At 36.2% G+C, this 21,465-nt stretch overlaps 1 protein-coding gene across 2 annotated transcripts; it reads right to left on the bottom strand.

The window, feature by feature from the left end:
* Positions 1 to 1,587: 1,587 nt before the first annotated feature.
* On the bottom strand, positions 1,588 to 20,551 carry LOC150095236 (sulfotransferase 1E1-like). 2 transcript variants are annotated; one of them, XM_090410177.1, is made up of 2 exons: positions 20,470 to 20,545; positions 1,588 to 2,795 (listed from the first exon to the last, which is right to left on the bottom strand). In XM_090410177.1, the coding sequence occupies exon 2, from the start codon at positions 2,779 to 2,781 to the stop codon at positions 1,864 to 1,866; it is 918 nt and encodes a 305-aa protein (XP_090266303.1). In that variant the 5' UTR covers positions 2,782 to 2,795; positions 20,470 to 20,545; the 3' UTR covers positions 1,588 to 1,863. The 2 variants fall into 2 exon arrangements, with proteins under 2 accessions (XP_090266303.1, XP_090266302.1); XM_090410176.1 differs by lacking the exon at positions 1,588 to 2,795 and adding an exon at positions 11,436 to 12,794 and having other exon boundaries at positions 20,470 to 20,551.
* Positions 20,552 to 21,465: the final 914 nt, after the last annotated feature.

Raw genomic sequence — 21,465 nt, forward strand, 5'->3', positions numbered from 1 at the left:
CAGTTCCCAAGACCTTGCCAAATACACTCTTACGTAATTTAGATGGATAAATTCTGAAGAATCTAAAGGACAGAAGATCTTCTATTTTTACTTTTTCTTCCATTCCGACACATTCTGTACAGCATTTTTTTTACTCTGGAAGATGATGACAAGGGTCCTGAAAATCATACTTTTTTCAAATATTCCGTTTATGCAAGTGAATACTCGTCGTGTTGTTCTTGGTGAAATGGAGGCTTTGGGATTCTGTTGCTTTTAGGTCATCAGCAGCCGTATTTCACATATGTACAGAAGCAAATCCTATTCCTATTATTCAACTTATTATTTCTTAATTATTCTTGTTGTACAATTTTCTCTACCATTTCCATAGAAGGATCATCTTACATAATATTTTTACACATACGGGAGCTTAAAAACCACAATTGCTTAAAGAGATTTCCCAGAAGTGTGATCTTTGTCAATGAGTTCCCTATGGAATGCAAACGGATGTAACAGACAGAACACGATAGAGATGAAGTCCGTTCCGCCCCAGATATCTCAGCAAATCATGGTATAAATTACGCCAATAATTAATGGACTGTCTTTATTCGCTATAACCAGAAGTAGTTATAGCATTTTGTTCATAATCTTGTAAAATCTTGTTCGGTTATCTTTTACTGTATTTGAAATGACATTGTTAGGTGTTCAATCTAGAAAATTCACATTAATTAAAACTTAAATACTTAAATACTTAAAAACTCTACGAAATAGGCAAATAAATTGGAAAACGTCAACTGCATTTTCAATGGCAAGCCAATTGAACAAGTAAAACATTTCAGATAAATTAATAAATTTAGTTTAATCCTTTATCCAAGTGTAAGCAAACAAAGTTTGAGCCGAAGTATCTTCAGGACTGAGGCAACTCGTGGCAAAGGTGGAATAAGTTCTGATCACTTTCCTTGGTATCCCATAATGCAAAGCACATATCCTTGCAGACGTATAATGCTATGCATTATGAGAAGGGTCACTACCCAGATCTCTATCGATCTTTATTGAGATCTCTTCAGTGGGAGCCAGACCCAGTGATGGTGATACTAAGGTTGACGCAATGCAGAAGTCATATTTTGTTTGTTTGCTTACACTTGAATAAAGGATTAAACTAACTATATAATTTATAGTCTAACCAAGTGGGAAAAAACTTCTAACATTTCAGATAGTTAGGTACAGTTCTAATGAAACTGTTATATAAATAGCGCAAGTAAAGCTCGCATCGATTGGAACTGGTTGAATATATTTATATATTATAATACGGAGAAGTTGACCAAAACTCAAATCTAGCTGTATTATATGTGAAAGTTCTGAGTAAAATTATGTGTGTAAACATATGGATTTAATATCAGGAAGTAACCTAGAGTTTAACTTTCAAAAACGTGTGCATACAGTTAATTTCAGGTAGTTTGGATATAAACAGAATGGAGAAAGAAGCTAGGTTATGGAATGTTAGCCAGGATGTCAGGGAAAAAAAAAAGATCAGAATTGATGCGTTTGAAAGTACCTAAGACAACCTAAGTATAAGATCTGACTATTGGAATAATGATACATATAAGAGGGTAATATTGAGAAAATTGTTCACAGAAAGCTAATTACAACGTAAGCTTGTCGGTATATGACTATCATGGTATCTTATACAATTTCAAGGTACGTCATCAGAAATTTGAACATCCTCGTTTCATTATGTTAGAAATGCAAACGTTATTTTGCTTTATAGGCATGTTAGTTAAAAAAAATCTGTTTACAAATTAGGCATTAAGGTAATCAATACACAATCAATTTTGTATTTAATATTGGTGAATGTTTATTAAACCAATCCAGCGGAAAATGATTACGCTATCCCCAGTAGATTTTCCATAATGAAAGAACTTTGTCTGAATGAGGTTTGTTCATAAAGGATTCATCCAATCGTTTCACCTGGTCTTCAGTCAAATGATTTTGCCAATCTCCAACTTCACCCTTTCTGAAGAAATTTATCTTTCTGTAATTTTGTTTATCTTGCGATACTGTTAGATCCACGTCGGAGTTTTTATCTTTTTCACCAAATAAAGGACGAAAAAATGGAATGGTCTTCATATTTTGAAAGGAAGTTGCCTCTACTATTTTCCCTAAGAGATCGGGCTGCTTTTCCAAACTTTTCACATACTTGCCTCCAAGAAAAGATGCAATTCTCAAAATTCCTGCTCCTGGATCGGACTTCATTTCCTCATATAAGAGAAATAACACATTTGGATCATTTCTGTGGTCCAACCATGATAGAACGTGTTGGTGCCAATCACCAAATGCTATTTCTCCTGACAAAAAGCACTGGAAGTAATCCTCAAAGCGACCATCTCTAAAATTAAAAGAATCCAACATTTTCACGTGATAGAAATAGGAAATGCAAACATCTCTAGGATTGCGTGCGATATAGATGTATTTTGCTGAAGGATGGTAAGGTTGATGATTAAAAGGCATATGGGTCTTGATAAACCTTGGTGATGATTTGTCATTTAATGTTTCTGGTCCTGCGAGTTCTAAAAACGGGATGTAGGCTTCCATTTCATTCACATTTGGTAAAGGAGCGCCAGGGTTTTCAAGAGCCCACAAAATGTACGACAACCAAGTAGATCCACTTTTAGGATAACCGACTACGAAAATATCATCTGCTGTCGACTTGTATTCAAGTGCTTTTAAACACTTTTCACTACTGAAGATATATTTAGGTATTAGCAGTCCTCCCACATTTTTAAAGGCCGGCTTGAGGTTTGCCATATCTGCCAATAGATCTACAAAAACAGAAAAATCACATTAATGTAACACAAAATTTTAAGGAGGACGAGTAAAAAAAGAAAACTGATTTTTTAAAAAAAATTCTCATGTAATTCACTGTTTACTATGCATGTATATCATCTCTGGAATCCAAGGTTTAAAAAATTATCGTAAACGAGCAAAACATCACAATGAAATATATACTTTTATAATATAATTAGCAGTAAGTATAGTGGGTGCGTAGTTTATTATAGATACCTGTTTAATTGCGGATTGAGCCCACTGCGATAGCCTCAAATACACCAAGTCAGCCACATCGTGTTTTCAACCACTTCACTAGTATCCTGCTTACAGGTGAATGTGATGAATTCCTCCTGGTGACCATCAGTTCCCAGTGATGAGCACCTCGTTTCGCCACATACTGCTTTAAATGGATTAAGATTCCACGACTAACCAGAACGTGCAAATCGTTATGGTAAAACCACGAATCTACAAAATGGACATTATCAGAGCATATAAGCTCTGCTAATATGCAATTAAAGACACAATCAAAGAAGGCTGACGTGGGATTGTTAGAATGCTATTATGTAATCAAAATAATCTGAACTTTGAAGTTAGGAAGTGGTTTTGGAAAAGCTAAAGATACGGATAATTATCTTTAAGAACACGAACAAACATGTCTAATAGATATCGTGGATAGACATGCTTAATACATATCCTGAATTATTTATGATCTCCGTTATAAATACGCATGCGTAAGAAGTATCACGGATAAGGATGTTTAACCATCTCGAACAAGTAATAATTGTGTCATCCATGAGATCGAGTGTTTAAAGGTTGCTTTGTAAATATCTGGTAAAGTTGTAAAGGTATAGTGATGGAAGAATGATATTAACATGCATTTGATATGTATGCACTCATGATTACCAGAAAATAAGTTATCCCTTGTTTCTTCCAGTAGAGATAAAGGGTTAATGACATGAGCTCATGACTTTTTGAATTTATAAGGGGTGATTTTTGTGTAAAATTTTAAAACAAGGTGACAGCAGAATTGAATAAAGGAAATGGCTACCATGATTCTGCTGGACGTTGCAAAGGTATTTCACAGAATTGAAAAAGTATTAGATAAGTTGGAGCAAATTAGAATGGATATGAGGGAGGTAGCATGGATAGAGGGGGGGGGTGACTGATATACAATCATCAGAAGGTGGTGTATGGTGGAGTGGAATCAAGGCGAATGATGGTGACCACTGGAGTGCCCCAGACTCTCTACCAGGACCACTACTCCCTAATGATATAGCGGATGATTCGAAGGGGGATATTCATTTGTTTCCTGATGACGTTAGACGGTAAAGGAGGACAATATTTGATAATGGTGATGCAGATATCTTACAGGATGATTTAAATAAACTGGCAGTGTAGGAAAAAGGCAATGGTTATCAATTCAATGTTGTAAAATGTAAGGTAATGTACTTCGGGATGAAAATAATACACACTTCATATTGATGGCATTAGTTTACAGGAAATGGATGAGGCTAGCGATCTGAGGGTGATAGTGGATAGAGATCTGAATCAGAGAATTCAGGGGACGCATTGCAAGAGTTGGCAAAATAGTTCACTTGGATGCTGAAGAACACATTGACATGTAAAGTTAGGGAGGTTATTATCCCTCATTATAATTCTATGATTTCGCCACGTGTTGACTGCTGTGCACAGATTTGGTCATCTACGTAAGGATAGGGAGATGGTGAAATGAAAAGTATTCAGAGACAAGTAACCAAGCTGATGACAGGTCCGTGAAATGTTCCCTATCGGGATAGATTGACAGTGTGTGGGTTGTAGAGTTTCACTAACAGGCGGAGAAGAGAAGACAAGATAAAAACTTATAAGTTACTGAAGGGATTCTATAAGACTGACACAAAAGGAATTTTTCAATGCATGAGGAGTAGGAGAAAAACAAGGGGTCACACTTGGAAGTTGCCTAAGCGTTCAGCTAGTAAAGGTGTGCAGACTAGGTTCTGTATTTGGAGAGTGGTAAATGAATGGAATGGATTGCCAGTGATGGTTGTGAAGCGCCCCAACAGCGAATAGGTTTAAGGAGGTGTAGGATTGTGTTAATGGATAGAGTGGGTCTCCCACGATGAGTCTTTTGTCTGCATGGAGTACTCATAATAATAATAATAATAATAATACTTTTTTTGATTGTACCGAATTATTTTTTCAAATTCACATGAATATATTTTTCAAAAATTTCAATTTTATTTTACTATTAATTCTTTTATTAAACTGGAATTAATAATTAAAATTTAGCAAATTAAATAAACATTGCGTTACGGTTAGCGACCACGAGATGGCGACAGTTGTTTGCTGTACCTTCACTGGATGGCGTTTAAAATCATTGATAGTTTGGCCAGCCATATCTTACTGGCTCCTGATACAGACGGATCGCACGTCAGTCTACTTAAAAAAAAAAAAAAGCACATAGGGCTAAAATTGTCTCGCCTACTCCGAAGAACAAAAGTCATCCGAAGATACTATCGGATAAGCGAAGAAAGTGGTTAAAATGCTGACTGAAAAAGCACAAAAGCGTGCATGCGTGCCTGTGGGCGTGAACGGAGTTGTAGATATAAAACTATTCCGATTTTTTAGTGTGTATTGAGCAAGTAATTTATGAATATCGTAATATGAATATTCGTGATTGAAAAGACACTTTCCGATAGGTGCTAAAGTCTTTTGTACGAGAAACCAAATATATACTCTGCGTGTGAAGGCCAAAATCCATTTGTTCTTGATAAAAGTGCAGATGTTAAGCGCTGAGTATAAGGAAGTCAAAATGCTGTAATTTACCTTATAGAATATGCAAGATATCAGTTTCAACAGTCCTCAAAACTGTCGGTATATTCAAAAATCAGCCTGGAGGGCGGAATGCAAAGTGATGAGTCAGCCCGATATGTTCAGAATCCAACAATACAGAAATAAATCAACAGAATGACTACAGGGTTAATCCAAGATAAAGATAGTCTATTTTAGAAAATAAGGAAGGATACAAATCCTATATTTGTCGATAGTCATCGTTGTAAATATAACATATACCATATTATACTTCTGAAGAAATAATTGAACTAACAGAATGAGTTGTGTTGCGTAACAAACCCAGTCTGTTAATAAAATGTAATGTGAATTCTACTTTATTGCTGTTTCATTGACTAATTTCTTCATTTTATTATTTTATTAATGTTTATTTATTTTTTAAATTAAACTGTTAGATTATCTAGATTTAAAAGTTCTCATCAGTGTCTGCAAAGAATTCCCAATATGCTGAAAGCAAATGAATACACAAGTGTACGCATGCGCACTTCCAGGTACACTATTAAATGATCTAAGTGGTGTCAGACTTATCAATGTAAGAAATTTACTATTAAATAATATGGAAAATCCTGCAGAATAAACATACTCGTCATCACGTTAATCACCGATTTCGAAAATAGCTATTTTTTCATATAATAACTTTAGTAAGAGGCATGGGCGGTGCTATCACACAAATATTTCTTCCCTGTGTTTGCCTTCTCTGAAAAATAATAAAGCAATCAGTAGTAAGGTTGCGAGGAAGATAATATATTTTATTTTCGTTAAACTGAGTTCGAAGCATGCAAAGAAACTTGATCCATGGAGATTTCGCATCATCGTGACCCGTCTTCAAATTCCTGATATGTATCCTCAAAGATTGTCAAGATAATCTGTTGGTGTTAAATGTTTATTTTTAAATTACTGCTTCCTAACTTCTTGTCATTGAGTGTCCTGGTTTCCCTACAAATTAGTCTCTTACTTGTCGAGATGACTGCAGTATAGTTAGCTGATAGATTTCGCATTTTTAGGGCATTTAACTGCATCAATCTATACAGATCTTCATCTTTCTATGGATCTTTTGCCTGAAAAACCTGGCAAAAGATTATCTTTCCTCACATATTCATGAAGGCCAACAATGAAATTTATATGATTCTGCAACTAGCGCCATCTAGTTGCTCTCCCAGTTCTCAAGAACAGTAGGCTAAACAGAGTGAATACTGTCCTTCATACTGATCTAGTTTAATGTTTTGGATAACGTTTCTGTTATTCTGCATGAATTTATTCAACTGGCTCCCAACTGTGCAAGTTGGGCTTATTCTGTTGTCTGTTTGCGCATTTCCTTTGTTATCTTCCCTAAACCTTGTGTCTAAATAGCTGAAATGTTTTACTTCTGCTATAGATTAAAGATGCCAAGAAATTATATTCTTGGTTTCATTTATCCTTTATCCAAGCGTAAGCAAACAAAGTCTGCGCATGAAGTAACATCACGACTGAGTTACTTGTGTATGTGAAGTCATTAGCCTCTATATACAAGAAGCACAATCGTGAAGTTAGTTCACGCGCAAACTTTGTTTGCTTTCACTTGGATAAAGGATGAAACACGAGAATATAACTGCTTGGCATCTGTAATTTATAATATAACCAAGAAAAAACTTGAAACTTCTTAGGTTCTCTATTCGGAATGTAGTTGATGTCGTCAATTAGGAACATTACAATTATGTTGCACTTTTGTGCTTTGTCGTATGCCTTTTTGAGTCTAGAATTTTCTCAAGATTTCTCATCTATTTGTTTATGGTGAAAATCTGATCCCCACAACCTCTATTTATTCATTTATTCTCCCCTATATTCATCCAAATACAATTCCAAGTCTCATGTGAGGTTCACAGGTTTCTTCTTCCGTACCTTCGAGCTTTTTCCTCTTACAAATAACGCAGACAAGTTGGACAACACAAACACAATAATTAGCAAGATGAATAAATTGTAGGAGACAGAATTCAGTGGCATAACGGGGAAAAAAAATCAGAGTTCCCCCACTCCCTGCTGTCACTATAGATAAGAATTAAGGATTAATAATACTGGAAATAATAATATAAAAATAACACTGCAAATTATATATTTCCTGGAAATTACAAATAAAAAATGTTTTCATTTATATTTTATAAGCCTGTGGAGCTCAGTGGATGTGGCGTTTGCACACCACGGCGCTTGACCGCACGAAAGAAGATTTGGTTTCGAGTCTAGTCGGCGACTAGAGGAAATTTTTCTAAGCTTTTTTCGACCGGTTCCCGAGTTAGTCGATCTCTGGCACGGGCAAGCGGGTTTTTCGTCCCGTAAACTCAAGAAAATCGACCGTAGAATCCACATTATTTCAGACATTAAATATATTGTGTTAGGAACCACGAGATGGCGGCACTTGTTGAGCTATCTTTCTTCACTGCGTGTCGCTTAATTAGTGATAGCCTTGGGCCATCTATCTCTGATTGGGTACCAGTGGAGATTGAGCCGCCAACTCAGTCTCCAAGAGTTAGATAGGGCTAAACGCCTCGTCTACTCCCTCTACGGGAATAAAAAGGCGTTAGCTGTTTTTTTTTTTTTTATATTTATATTTGGAAAGTGCCAACACTTCACTCTTATAGTCGCATTTCCACATTATGAATTAAGAATATTGTGCAATAATGTATACCAAGTGATTAAACTTGAAATGCATTTAATGAAAAATCGTTTAATCCTATTTCAATCTTAATTCAGAACTCATTTATTGACAGGGTAAAATTTTAAACTTAAGTACGAGTCTCTTTGTCTATACAATACTCATTGGGAGTCGGTATAGACGAACCTCTTTGGTCGGAAAGACCTGGGTTCGATTCTCGTCGGTGATGCGAGGAACCTTTATCGGGTCTCTTTTGACGAAAGGTGAGTTCGCCGGTCTCATATGGAGGTGGAGGGTCTTTTCACTCGAAAATGTTGTCCCTCGGAATAGCAAACCGGCACCGTGAACTCCCACGGATCTACAGTCCTAAAATATTTAATCCCTCAGCGGGTTTTTTTAAGGATTTTTTGCCCAAGAATTTTTTCCCTTCGTGGAAGACACTATTTTAGTGCAAATTTGTTTTTCTTTTCGAAATAAAAAAAAATGTTTTAATAATAACGCATTTTCAAACATCATTCAACATTCAACGGCATTATTATTTTCTCGTTTATTATATATTTAAAACATTTTGAAATAACTGAAGATATAAAACTATTGTGTTTAACGCAAAACATTATACTAAACATTTTATTTATTTACTTTTATTTTTCTCACATTTAAATAATTCATCTTAGACACCCTTGACACGCTCTTTTGTACATCTGGCAACTCGATGAAGTCCGATTGAATGTCCAGGTACTTACGAAGATTCGCGGAAAGTGGAAGTCTCCGAATTCCATGGGGAAGCTGCCAGTTGTCATAGAGACACTCTCTGATTCGACAACGACAGAGGTGGACGAGCTCGGATGGGTTGAAATAGCGTTGTTTCAGCACGGGAAGCCAAACGCTTACAGCATCAAGAAATTGCCTTGCAGTAAAATGCCATGCGTACGTTTCCATAGTTTGATGATTATGATAATTGATCACGTGTTGCAGATATCCAAGGACGGGCTGGGGAACTACTCGAAGCATGCATTGAATGCATGGCAATTTTTCAGCTAATAACTCGGTAACCCTTTCAGTAATCCAATGCCTCCCACTGAAGATCATATCAAAACAATGAAAAATATAATGGGAGATGTCGTTTTTTGAACTGTCCGACCACAAAAAATCCTCTTTGTAGTAAAGTGCGTTATCTAATTGGACTCCATATCTTAGCACGGCTAACATTACTTCTGAAGGAAATCTGTGTAATGCATGGAAAACGTTATTCCTTTCACATATAACATCAACAAACCGCTTCTTCTTGTCGATCTTCAATTTAGCGTCGTTAGCCATTCGAAGAAAGTAGGAAAGAGGAGACTCCTGCACTGACATGTTATCAATGACGTCATGTCCGGGCCACTCCCATACCTCTTTGATCTGAGCAGGAAAGAAAGTGTGTAGAAACAGGAGTCGATAACAGTGATCGATTTCGTTCATGCATTTCACCACCTCGACCACCAGGTTTAGGTTGCCAATGTTCTTCCAAAAGCACACTTTGGCTACAGAATAAACAGCACCTCTCCTCACTACAACAGAGTTTTTATATTCTTGAGCATTTTCGTTTTTCCACTGGTGATAGAAATTCAACACTGTTCGGATGTGTTCTTCATATTGGTGTTCTGATCGTTCCTTGATTTGTGGGGAATTTAGAAGAGTATCGACAGCTAAGCTCATATTTTTTGATAATTTCCCTAAACTTGTTGATGGCCGAGCCATCTCTAGATTGTGAAGTTTCAAATTCACCTTATTTGTTGGGAGTTCACTGTTGCAGCCATTCTATTGTTGATAAATTTTAATTTGTTTCACAACAGTATCCAGTTTTCTGCATTGTTGAAATAATGCAGATAATATATATTATTTTTTATATATTCTTTTTTTTCGAAACAATGAAAATGTAATACAACAGTGATCCAACAAATATTTAGAACAATATAACTGATAATAGCAGACAGTAAAAGTAATATTGCATATATTATAAAGAAATATGCAACGATTGTTCAAGTGGCAATGTACAGATTGACAAGATAAAGGAAATACGTTGGAATAAAGAACAGAAAATGGAAACAGACAAGAAGGAGCTGTACAATAAGTGTAACTAAGGGTTGTGGCAATACTAGTTATAAAAATACAAATGTATGCGATATAATCACTACAAAATTAAACGAATGTACCCATGAGTGTAGATGCAACATACAGAACATAACTGAGATATGATATATTACATTTAGAGTAAATACTTCAAAATAGTTATAAGCTCTGTATTACTTAAATCTTAGTATTTCTAAGCGTGGCTCCCACTGATGAGACCTCAATAAAGATCGAAACCGGTCTGGGTAGTGGTCCCTTGCCTTCAATACATAGCATGATACATCTCCTCCAGGAGATGTGCTTTTTGCATTAAGGGTAAATATTAAGACTAGTGATCAGAGCTTATTCAACTTTTACCACGAGTTGTCTAGACTTGCACTACGTGCGGGGTTACTCAGACTTGCACTACTTACAGGCGCAAACTTGACTTGTTTGTCTGTTAACAGAAGAACTGAAGCAACCTTTAAGTATTCCATAAATGAGTTAAATTCCCCGTGTGGAAAAGATTTATTTATAAAATGTGTAAAAATCAGTTAAATTATAATATGTAGTTTTCGGACCTTTATATTATCATATCCCATTTATTCCTTTTTTTTATAATCCGATTATTACATTCTTTACTTCATCCTCATTTGCTGTATGTGACATCATTGCCCTCGAGGAATTCATGTTTTCTGTTTTGTATTGCCAATTATTGTGTTCACCACCTTCCATTTTTTACTTTTATCGTTCATATAATAAAACATTTTTCCTTAGGAGATAGTTTTCTTTGGCACTTTATTATTTTTTTTTCTTTAAGCGCTTAGCGAATTTCTTCATGCGAGTATTTTGTACTTTTACACTTTGGCACTACAAGGTAGGTAGCTGATTACAAAGCACTGCCCATTGTTACGATTGCTGGCGATGTGATAATGCCTACGCTAAATAATCATTGCTGAAAAATAAAAAAATAAAAAACTAGTGTACAGGAGTTTCATGGGGAAGATAAATACTTTTTATTAAAAAAAAGGCATCAATGAATGCTACTTAAACTATGTCCTGTTTTGAAAATACATCAACTTTAAAATAAAATAAATAAAAAAAAACATTCCAGCGAATTTCTTTACTCAATGTGTTAACATAAGCTTTCACCAACTCGGATATTTATTTGAGTCCTCAACTAAAATTAAACTATAATTGGTTCCAGACATTTTTCCTTGGCCACACTACCCGCTGAGAAATGGGATGAACCGATAACATATATATTATCAGCTATGAATCATTACATTTCAGAAATAAAACGCAAAATCAGTTGATATTACAATTTTCTAAATTTCTTAATTCAAAATCCAACAAAAAAATGAAAAAAATAACAATAAAAAGTGGGTTTCACAACTGCCACAACTTTAAGACACTTTTCTTCACTGCAATTGGAATGATGACTTCTTAATTGAAAGATAATCTTCAAAGTGTATTTCTTATTTCCACAGCGATAAAATCTCTTCTCCTCTAGGCTGCCTCTTTATATACTCATCGAGTCTTCTCTCCTGATCACTTGTCAAATAATTTTTCCAATCACCTACTTGTCCCTTTCGAAAGAAATTTATTTCAATCGTTTTCGAGTCCTCCATTTTCTCTTCCTGTCGAATTTCTTTGTTATTAGAAAATAGCTGAGGATTAGGAACACGCTGATCTATGTGTTTCATTGCATCAAACGTAGTCATAGCAACAATTTTTTTCAACAGTTCTGGGTCCTTTTCTAATGCTTCTTTATGCTGATCCCCAAGAAAAGAAGCGATCTTCATAACAGATCCATTATGGTCGGCTTTCATCCCTTCGTACGTTAAGAACAAAACATTTCGGTCATTTCTATGATCGAACCAAGACAACACGTGATCGTACCAATGGCCATAAGGAACCTCCCCATTAATGTAGAGTTCAAAGAAATCATTCAGTGTTCCGTCTTCATAATGAAAAATAAAAGGCATTTCTTTAATATGATGATAATAAGAAATGCAGATGTCTTTGATGTTGCGAGCTACGTAAATGTATTTTGCTTCGGGATGGTAGGGTTGAAGATGAAAAGGTAAATGTGTCTTCATGCACCTTGGAGGAGAAAGTGATTGAGCAGCTTCTGGACCTGCCAATTCTAGAAATGGGATACATCCGTGAAGCATCTCCGTAAAGCTTACAAAAGGTGCTGCCTTGGTTAGAATGCCCCACACGATGAACTGAGTCCAAGTAGTCCCACTCTTTGGATACGTGACGATGAAGGAATCCGTGGGATCAGGTTTTAAGGCTAACACCCCTCGCCATTTCTCTTTAGTAAAAGGCTCATCTGGAGGAATATAAAAGCCATCAATAACTTCCACTAATTTATGTTTTCGGCACTGATTTTCCATTCTTTCCAGTTGATGAGAAGTAAAACCTATCAAAATATAAAACGCAGTTTTTAATGTGTTTTGTAAAATGCTATTTTATAAACCATTTTTCTTGTACTAAATTAAACGAAGATTTACTAAATATATTTCATCATTTTCATACATGAATGGGTTTCGTTCCAAGACTATTTCTGCACTCATCATTGAAAACAGTAGTAGCATGTTTTAATAACTGAGAATGATTGAGACGTATCTATAGAATCCATCAAGATACATTCGGATCAATTATACCTGGCAGCTGGACGAAATTATATTAATTTAGGTATGTTTCGCGAAATGCATTGACACTGGTACGATTTCTTCTTCGTCATTATGAGTTACTCTAGAATCTGAGGAGGAGAGATATTTTCTCAAAATGTAGTTATTTTGTCTCCTTTTAAAAATTTGTCAATCCGTTCCGATTTTTGTTTCCTTTCCATTGTGCCAGTTCCAAGTACACAAAAAAAGGGACACCTGGTGACAGAATCTTTCTTTGGCATACATCCATCCTCTTGGAGTTTAATAAAATGTGTGCGCACCTCGGATGCATAAAAAAAATTCGATAGACGATTTTGGTCAAATTTCATATGTCTCAGCTCAATTGTAAGAAATGCGCATTGTGCCCATTGAATGGAAATGATTAGCGTTCGATTTTTGTCGTTACAAGAAGAAATTTTATACGCCTTCAACTGAAGGTGAATTACCTGATCTCACACTGAGATAGCAAGGTTTTTTTCTTCTGGAAACTCGGGTTTTTGATCCCATATACAAAACCAAATCTGCCATGATACATGCAGTTCACAGACAATAAATAGTATTGGTGTTGGGAAGATGATGGCTCTATGTTAAATCTTGTCAAGTTGCGTTTTATTTAGTATGGATTAAATAGAGGAAATGTAATGATTCCACGATGAGCCTTGTAGGTGTCACGTAATAATAATAATAATCAGTTAAATTTCATATTTAGAATTGATATTTCGGAAAGATAATTAATTTTTAAGTCATTTCAATTGAACGAATTAAGCATACAAAATACACAAAATACACAAAAAACCAAACCAAAAAAAGTATCGAATTGAACACTGCAACGACCTCATTAAAACCACTCGTAAGGACTCAAACTTCCTTGAAACGATCGCAACTCAAAACGTGGTGTTTTGAGTACGAGCCCGAAACAAAGCGCCAGTGCTGAGTGGAGACCACAGGAAGAGGGGCATCCGAAAAAAAGTCGCTTGGAGAAATCAAAAGTAAAGACAATGCTGATTTGTTTCTACGACTCCAAGGGCATTATCCACAAAGAATTCGTTCCGCATGGCCAAACGGTCAATGGTGAGTTTTATCTCGAAGTTTTGAAGCGATTGATAGCGAGAATTCGTGGCGTACGGCATGAATATCGTGACGACCGACCGTTCGTCAAAACACGCTGTCACTCTTGGCACTATAACTCGGCTTCTAATAAAACAAATGTCATACACAGTTGACACAACACTAATGAAGTTGCCGCTTTCAATTACAAAAAGATAGAACAGGTGGCGCTACTCGCTTCTTCTATTTTCGAAAAGTTCAGTTTCTTTTTGCACAAAGGATGTACACACAATACCGAAAATTGCTTTCATTTCAACTGTAATAACAAATGGATCACTAGAAAAAATGTGTTACAAAAATCACCTGTTTATAATTGTCTTTGATCGTTCCCTTATTTCGCTAATGTACTCTAGGCTAGAATATAATTTTTTTTTGTTATTTAGGTTTTGTTTTTCAGATCACAATTTGTTTTAAAGACGAAGATATGTTTCTATATAAGAATTATAATCGATAGTTTACAATATTGATCACCAAAACGTTTGGAGCCATTCAGATCATAATTAATATTAAAAAATCCTTCAGTTGATTGCTATAAATAAAATGAGATGTATCGAGTACATTATTATTATTACTATTATTATTATTACTCCAAGGAGTTCTTAGACTCATCGAGGGACGCCCTACGCATCATGTCAAGGACTGCCCAACATTTACAGAGCAATCATACTTTCCTTTGAACTCGTTCACACTCATGGCATCCACAACAGACTCCAGCAACCTATTCCACTCATACACCACTCTCCAAGTAAAAAACCTAGTGCTAACAGCTTTGCTAATTATTCTTACTCAGTATCCAAGGATGTCTCTTGTTCTCCCATCATCAGGCCTGTTCTGAAAAATTTCCTCTGAATTAATCTTGTAAACAACCTTCAGTGATTTGTGTCTCAATTATATTCCCCCCTCCTTTTCCGGTTATCAACTAGTTTCTGTAATCCACAAATCTCAGACCTTTTCTAGTATGGCTAATTCCATAGACCTGCTATCATCTTGGTAACTCGCCTCTGGATCGTTTCCACCTCCTCTTCATCAACAAGAATCCCAGACGCTCAGACTAGCGCACTAGTCAAGATGGGATCTTACAAGTAATTTGATGAGCTGTTTTACCCACTTTTGCTATGTGTCCCCTAAATTTTAACTCCCTATCCACTAACACTTCCAAATCTCTGGCTTCGTCAATTTCCTGGAGCATAGTCCCACCAATGTGGTATACAGCTGGTAATCTCATCATCATCATCATCAAATTCCTGCCATGTACCCTCAAGGAATGTACAGGATATGACAGTACTACATAAAAAATTACATCATTACTAACTTCCTATCTATAATTTTCCTCCAAATCAGTCTGTTACTTGTCAAGACTCCAACATTATCAGATCTTATATTTCTATCGTCTAAAGTACTTTGTACTGTATCAATCCACCTATATCTTGGTCTTCCTCTGGGTCGTTTTTCTGCCAACCTGGCAGAGAACACTTGTTTTGCTAATGTTTCCTCTTCCATTCTATTTAATTGACCATATCACCTGAGATTAGCTCTGCTAACACATTCCTGGATGCCGACAATGTCAAGTTCTTTCCTAATATCCTCGTTATTAATATGATATTGCCATTGATGCCATCTGTTCACGTCTATAATCTTTTCCAGGACTCTCATATCTGCGGTCTCTAGTCTTTAGTCAAGTGTTTTACTTCTGACCCAGCTCTCAGATCCATAAGTTAAAACTGGTTTCAACACTGTCTTGTCTACAGCTAATTTAGTGTTCTGACAAATTTCTCTCTTATTCCATATGAATTTATTCAATTGACTGCCTACCAGACCAGCTTTGTTGATTCTATTGTCTATTTCCATATTTAATTTACCATCTTCACTAAAAATCGTGCCTAAGTAGCTGAAATGTTTTACTTGTTCCACAGGTTCTCCATTCACAGCACAGTTGACATTTTCAATGATTCTACCTATTTTCATTGCCTTTGTCTTTTTATTGCTGACCTTCATACCATATCTATTACAACAGTTATTCAATTTAGTCAGAGAATCTTGCAGACTTGTAGCAGATTTATTTAGAAGTATAACATCATCCGCATAAAGAAAAGAGCTGACATTAACATCTCCAATTTTGATATCATGATTAATACCACTTTCCTTCATAATGTGATCATCCATATAGATAATGAATAACAGAGGGGATAATGTACATCCTTGTCTCACACCAGATTTAACATTAAACCGTCTTCCTGTACTTCCTTCAATTCTAACTGCTGACTTACAACTCAAATAAAGACTAAGAATTGCTTGATATAATGTCCCATTGACACCATATAACTGTAGCGTATTGAATAGCTTCCTTCTTGGCACCTTGTCATATGCCTTTTCCAAATCGACAAAACTTAAATACAGATCTTTGTTGTATTCCCATGCTTTCTCGACTGTTTGTCGTAAAGTGAAGATATGATCCTGACAGCCTTTATTTGGCCAGAATCCAACTTGTTCTTCACCAAGCTTTTCTTCCACCATTCTTCTCAGGTATACTTGCATAGATCTTCCCAGGAACACTGAGTAGGGAAATACCTCTGTAATTCTCACATTCAGTTGTATTTCCCTTTTTATATATGGGTACTATGAGAGCTTTACTCCAATCATCGGGAATTCGTCCCTCTGTCCAGGCTTTCTGAACTATGCAGTGCAGCCACTGTAAGACTCTTATACCACCATACTTCAGCATTTCTGGTCGAATATCATCTACTCCTGCTGCCTTTCCACATTTCAAGCCTTTGATGGCTTTTTCTACTTCAAGTATGGATATGTATTCCTGACTGCATGCCTGGTCAGTGTTTTTTATCACTGTGATGTCATCACTGCTTGTTTCATTTAGCAGTTTTTCAAAGTAATTACTCCATACTTCAAGGATATCTTTTTCTCCCGTTTTCATGTCACCTTTATCATCTCTAACTCCTTTTACACCACTCTTTCATCCATTCCTAAGCTTCTTCAGCAACCTCCAGAATATTTTGCCACCTTCTTGATATTTATTTTCTATATTCTTGCCAAACTCCTCCCATGACTTTTGTTTAGGTAGTTTTACACAGTGTTTAGCATTCTTGCATTTGTCTCTGTATTTTCTAAGAGCACAAGCTGACTTATTTGACAGGAACTTTTGATATGCTTTCTTCTTTTCCTTCACTGCCTGTTTAACTTCCTGTGTCCACCATGGAGTTCTAATTTTTCTATCCTTGCACACAACTTCACCAAATGCCTCTCTAGCTGAATCAATAAGGGCTTTCTTCAAGGCTTGCCACTGAATCTCCAAGGTTTGATTCCTGTTCTCAAACTCTTTCATTTTCTTTTCAATAATCTTTGTGTATTTTAGTCTACAGTTCACATTTGAGAGCTGCTCAACTTTTATTCGCATTAAAACTTTCTTACATGTGATTATTTTCAATACGAAATTCAATTTTATCCTGCTCACGACTAAATAGTGATCACTTCCAATTTCAAATCCTCTGTACACTCTGGTGTCCTGCACCAGGGAGAAAACATCACTATCAACAATAACATAGTCAATGAGACTTTTCTTATTCCTAGCCTCTTCTCTCCATGTGAATTTGTGCACATTTTTATGTTGGAACATGGTGTTAGTAATAACCAGTCCATGTCCTGAGCAGAAATTCAACAGGTATTTGCCATTATTATTAGCTTTGCTCTTTTCTCCAAATTTTCCCAAAATATTTTTGTATGTCTCACAATCATTTCCTACTCTGCTATTTAGATCCTCAACAAGGACCAACTTTTCCTTTTTCATTGTGTCAGTTGCTTTTTCTAAAGCCTCAAAAAATTCCTCCACTTCTACCTTAGTAGAACCTTCTGTGGGACCATAGGCACAAATAAGTCTCATTGTCCAGTTCCCCATTCTCATATTTGCCCACATTACTCTACTTGAGACTGACTGCCATTCAAGAAGATTAGCCTCGTATTTTGTGTTGAATACTATGGCTACTCCTTTTCCTTGAATGTCATTGCCTGAATATAACATTTTGTATTTATTGCTCAGAAAGATCTCACCAGTTTTTGTCTTTTTTGTTTCAGTCACCCCTATTATGTCGCTCTGGTACTTTTCTAATTCCTCAGCTAGCTCAATTTCTTTGCCATTCAGGCTTCTTACGTTGATAGTACCGATATTTAACTCTGGTGATGTTGAGTTGGGGTTTGTTTTCAGATTTGTTCCAGTAGCTGACTTTTCGCTTTTCGCCCTAGTTCCCTGGAGAAAACAAGGGGCCTTGTTTAACCGGGCGACTCCCCAGCCGGCATGAAATTTTGTCATGTTGTACCATCATTTTTTATTTTGGTTTAACCAATAAGAATACAATTTGGTCGGCTAAATCCCAAATTGCCAGCCTATCCTCCTTCGTTCAGTATCCAAATAGATACCCAACAGGGTGCACCGCGAGAAGGTGAGGATTGGACATTAGGTCAGAAGCCCTAGTCGGTTCTCCGCATTCCTTTAAAGGGTATGTGGAGGTCTCCTCTCAGTTATACAGCTTTGACCCTTAAGCACCCCGCTGGTAATCTCTTCACCACAAAATGCATAAGTTTACACTTTGTCACACTATACTAACATCCATTGTCCTTTGCCCAGACAACCAGTTTATCCAAATCATCTTGCAAAATTTGACATCATCTGTATTAACTATTGCCCTTTCCAACTTTGCATAATCGGCAAACAACTGATCAGTTACTCTCAGATCCATTCCCATATCATTAATGAACAAATTAAATAGCAGTGGTCCAAGAACCGAACCCCTGCGGCATACCACTAATAACAGGCCTTCTTTTAAACCCTGCTTCTGAATAAACTTTCTCTCTGATATTTCTCCATCAACTGCCTTCTTACCCGCCTAACCAACCATATAGCCATCCCCCATGTGCTGCAGTTTATTGCTTAGAATTCCATGTGATATTCCTGTCAAAGGCCTTTGCAAAGTCCAGCAGTATCACTGTAAACCCATTACCTATATCCAACTTAGCTGTCACTGTATTATAAAACTTGTGCCACCTACTGAGACATGACCTACCCTTCACAACCCATATTGTCCCCCATACAGTATCCCATTTCCATGTATCCATTTCTGTATTTTGCTCTGGACCAACTTCTCCAACACTTTGACTCTTGATATGCTGATCGGTCGGAAATTTACATCAGTCTTAGAACCTTCTTTATTCAATGGAACTATTTCCCCTCTTTCTACCCCCTCTTAGTATTCCAACCGGGACTAACTTATGATCGATTTTTCGATAGCCAACAGAATCCATTTTACGAGTATAAAAGAACATACTTCACTTTCTTGTAATAGTTATATTACTCAACACATAAAGTTCTGTGTTGAGTAATACACTTGTTAGCATCCTTCCATATGACGTTAAAATGGCAAAACTTGAAAAACAACTTTTTTCTTCAGCCAGTTGTAATGTATTTGAAAAACGTTTTCTTTTTTTTTTAATTCTTTTTATGTATGTATGTCAACGGCTATCAAGTTTGGAATGTGCAGTTGGCGTGAATGGCTCGCTGTGAATTAACAATTCACGTGTTTTCACAATGCCATGTTTTCACAATGTGAGCCTCGTGACATGCTAGAAGAGTTCAGAACCATCAAGCCATTTTTACATGCGGAGAATTCCCGATCCGATTCCTAACAACCATCAGATAAGAATTGGCCGCCAAGGTATTCAATAGGGATGAGAGAACTACTTAATGTCCACGAGAACAATCCTCATACCAGGATTTCACCTTAAGAGTTTTTATTACAAGTCTATTTAATAATCTTCGTGAATCTATCTGTATTCAATCGGAAACAAACCAACAGGAGACGGTTTACATGCCTAATTACAAAGGATACACGAACAACTGCGGGAAAGCTAAATACGTCACATTTCATGGCAGTCAATAATTGTCTTATGAATCCAAGCTTCATAAAACGACACTTTTAGAGTTAAATATTTGTTATTAAGCTGATGTTATATGAAATATGATTGAGGAGTTATTGGGAGGGGGGGGTCAAAGTTTATCGGAGAAACCCTGAAGAGAACTCGAAGGTCATTCTCGTAAGTGAAAAGACCACTTCTTAGAAACAGAGCATCAATATATTCGTGTATATACTGAACAGCTTCTAATGTTTAATACTTAAGGCCCACAGTTACAAGAACTTTATCATTGCTAAGAACTTCAACATGGGGCGTAATTATTTATTGTACATAATAAAATATCACAAAAAGTATTAAATTCTATGGCAGAACTATTTAAATATAAATACTTCAGTAGTTTACCTGAATGAATGATTGATAACAGCCAGAATTCGTTCAGTGTACGACAAAGCCGTTGTTAGTAATAATCAGCGCTAACACCAATCACGTGGCGGAAGTCAAATGATAGACAAGCACTGACGCAACAGGAAATACAGCCGAATTTACTTCTTAAAACGTAGGTAAAAACTACGTTGAACGGTGCCTGTAACCTTGGCCGAGTTGAAATGAATTGTACTGGAATTTAGAAGGCCAGTGGCTCGGGGTTGGTGAAGGACGATGGAAAAGTTCACAAATAGCTAAACAGTAGAACAGCTGTGTTTAGCAGCAATGTTTTGATTTGTGAAAGAGGATAATGTTTCCTAAACGTTCGTGAAGTGGATTACAAACATGGGATATTTTATTATTCGTTATAAGACCATGAATAAATTCAGCAATTTGGTATTAATTTACTTTACTTATTTTAGTAGCATAATTTGATTTTCTCGTAATCAGCTTTCAGACTTTTCTTAATAATCTAGATAAAGATATGCTCTGGTTATTTTGTTTAAAATTTTCATGTCTTGAATGCGGCAGTCGTAACATTTACACCAATCACCAACAGTCGCCATCTTGATTACTACCTACATAACGGCAATAGTTATCTATCATAGTGCTTATCCCGAAAGGCTTGGTTCATTGATACTTGGACGCACTCTCAGTGAAGGTTACAGAATGGAGACTGGATGTGAACCGGTTCTCAAAAAGTGAGGTAGTTCGTCCTACTCCCTATAAAAAATACAAGGAGTTATAGGATTTATACGAAGAATCTAATGATTTCATTTTTCAATTAATTCCGGAAGCTCATCTTGAGATGGCATTTATCTATAATATATGCAATGGTAGAGCATCGTATAAAGAGGGCACCTTTAATTAAACAAGCACGGTATGATCTTATACGAGTTGCTGGACTGGCCTAGAGAAGTGCTCAGATGGTTAACCAGTCTCACATCAGTACCACGTGCAGATTAAAAGTTACAT

Source organism: Typopeltis vanoorti, chromosome 20 (genome assembly GCF_054136105.1).
Source record: "Typopeltis vanoorti isolate ZY-2024b chromosome 20, IOZ_Tvanoo_1.0, whole genome shotgun sequence".
Classification (NCBI taxonomy): Eukaryota; Metazoa; Arthropoda; class Arachnida; order Uropygi; family Thelyphonidae; genus Typopeltis; species Typopeltis vanoorti.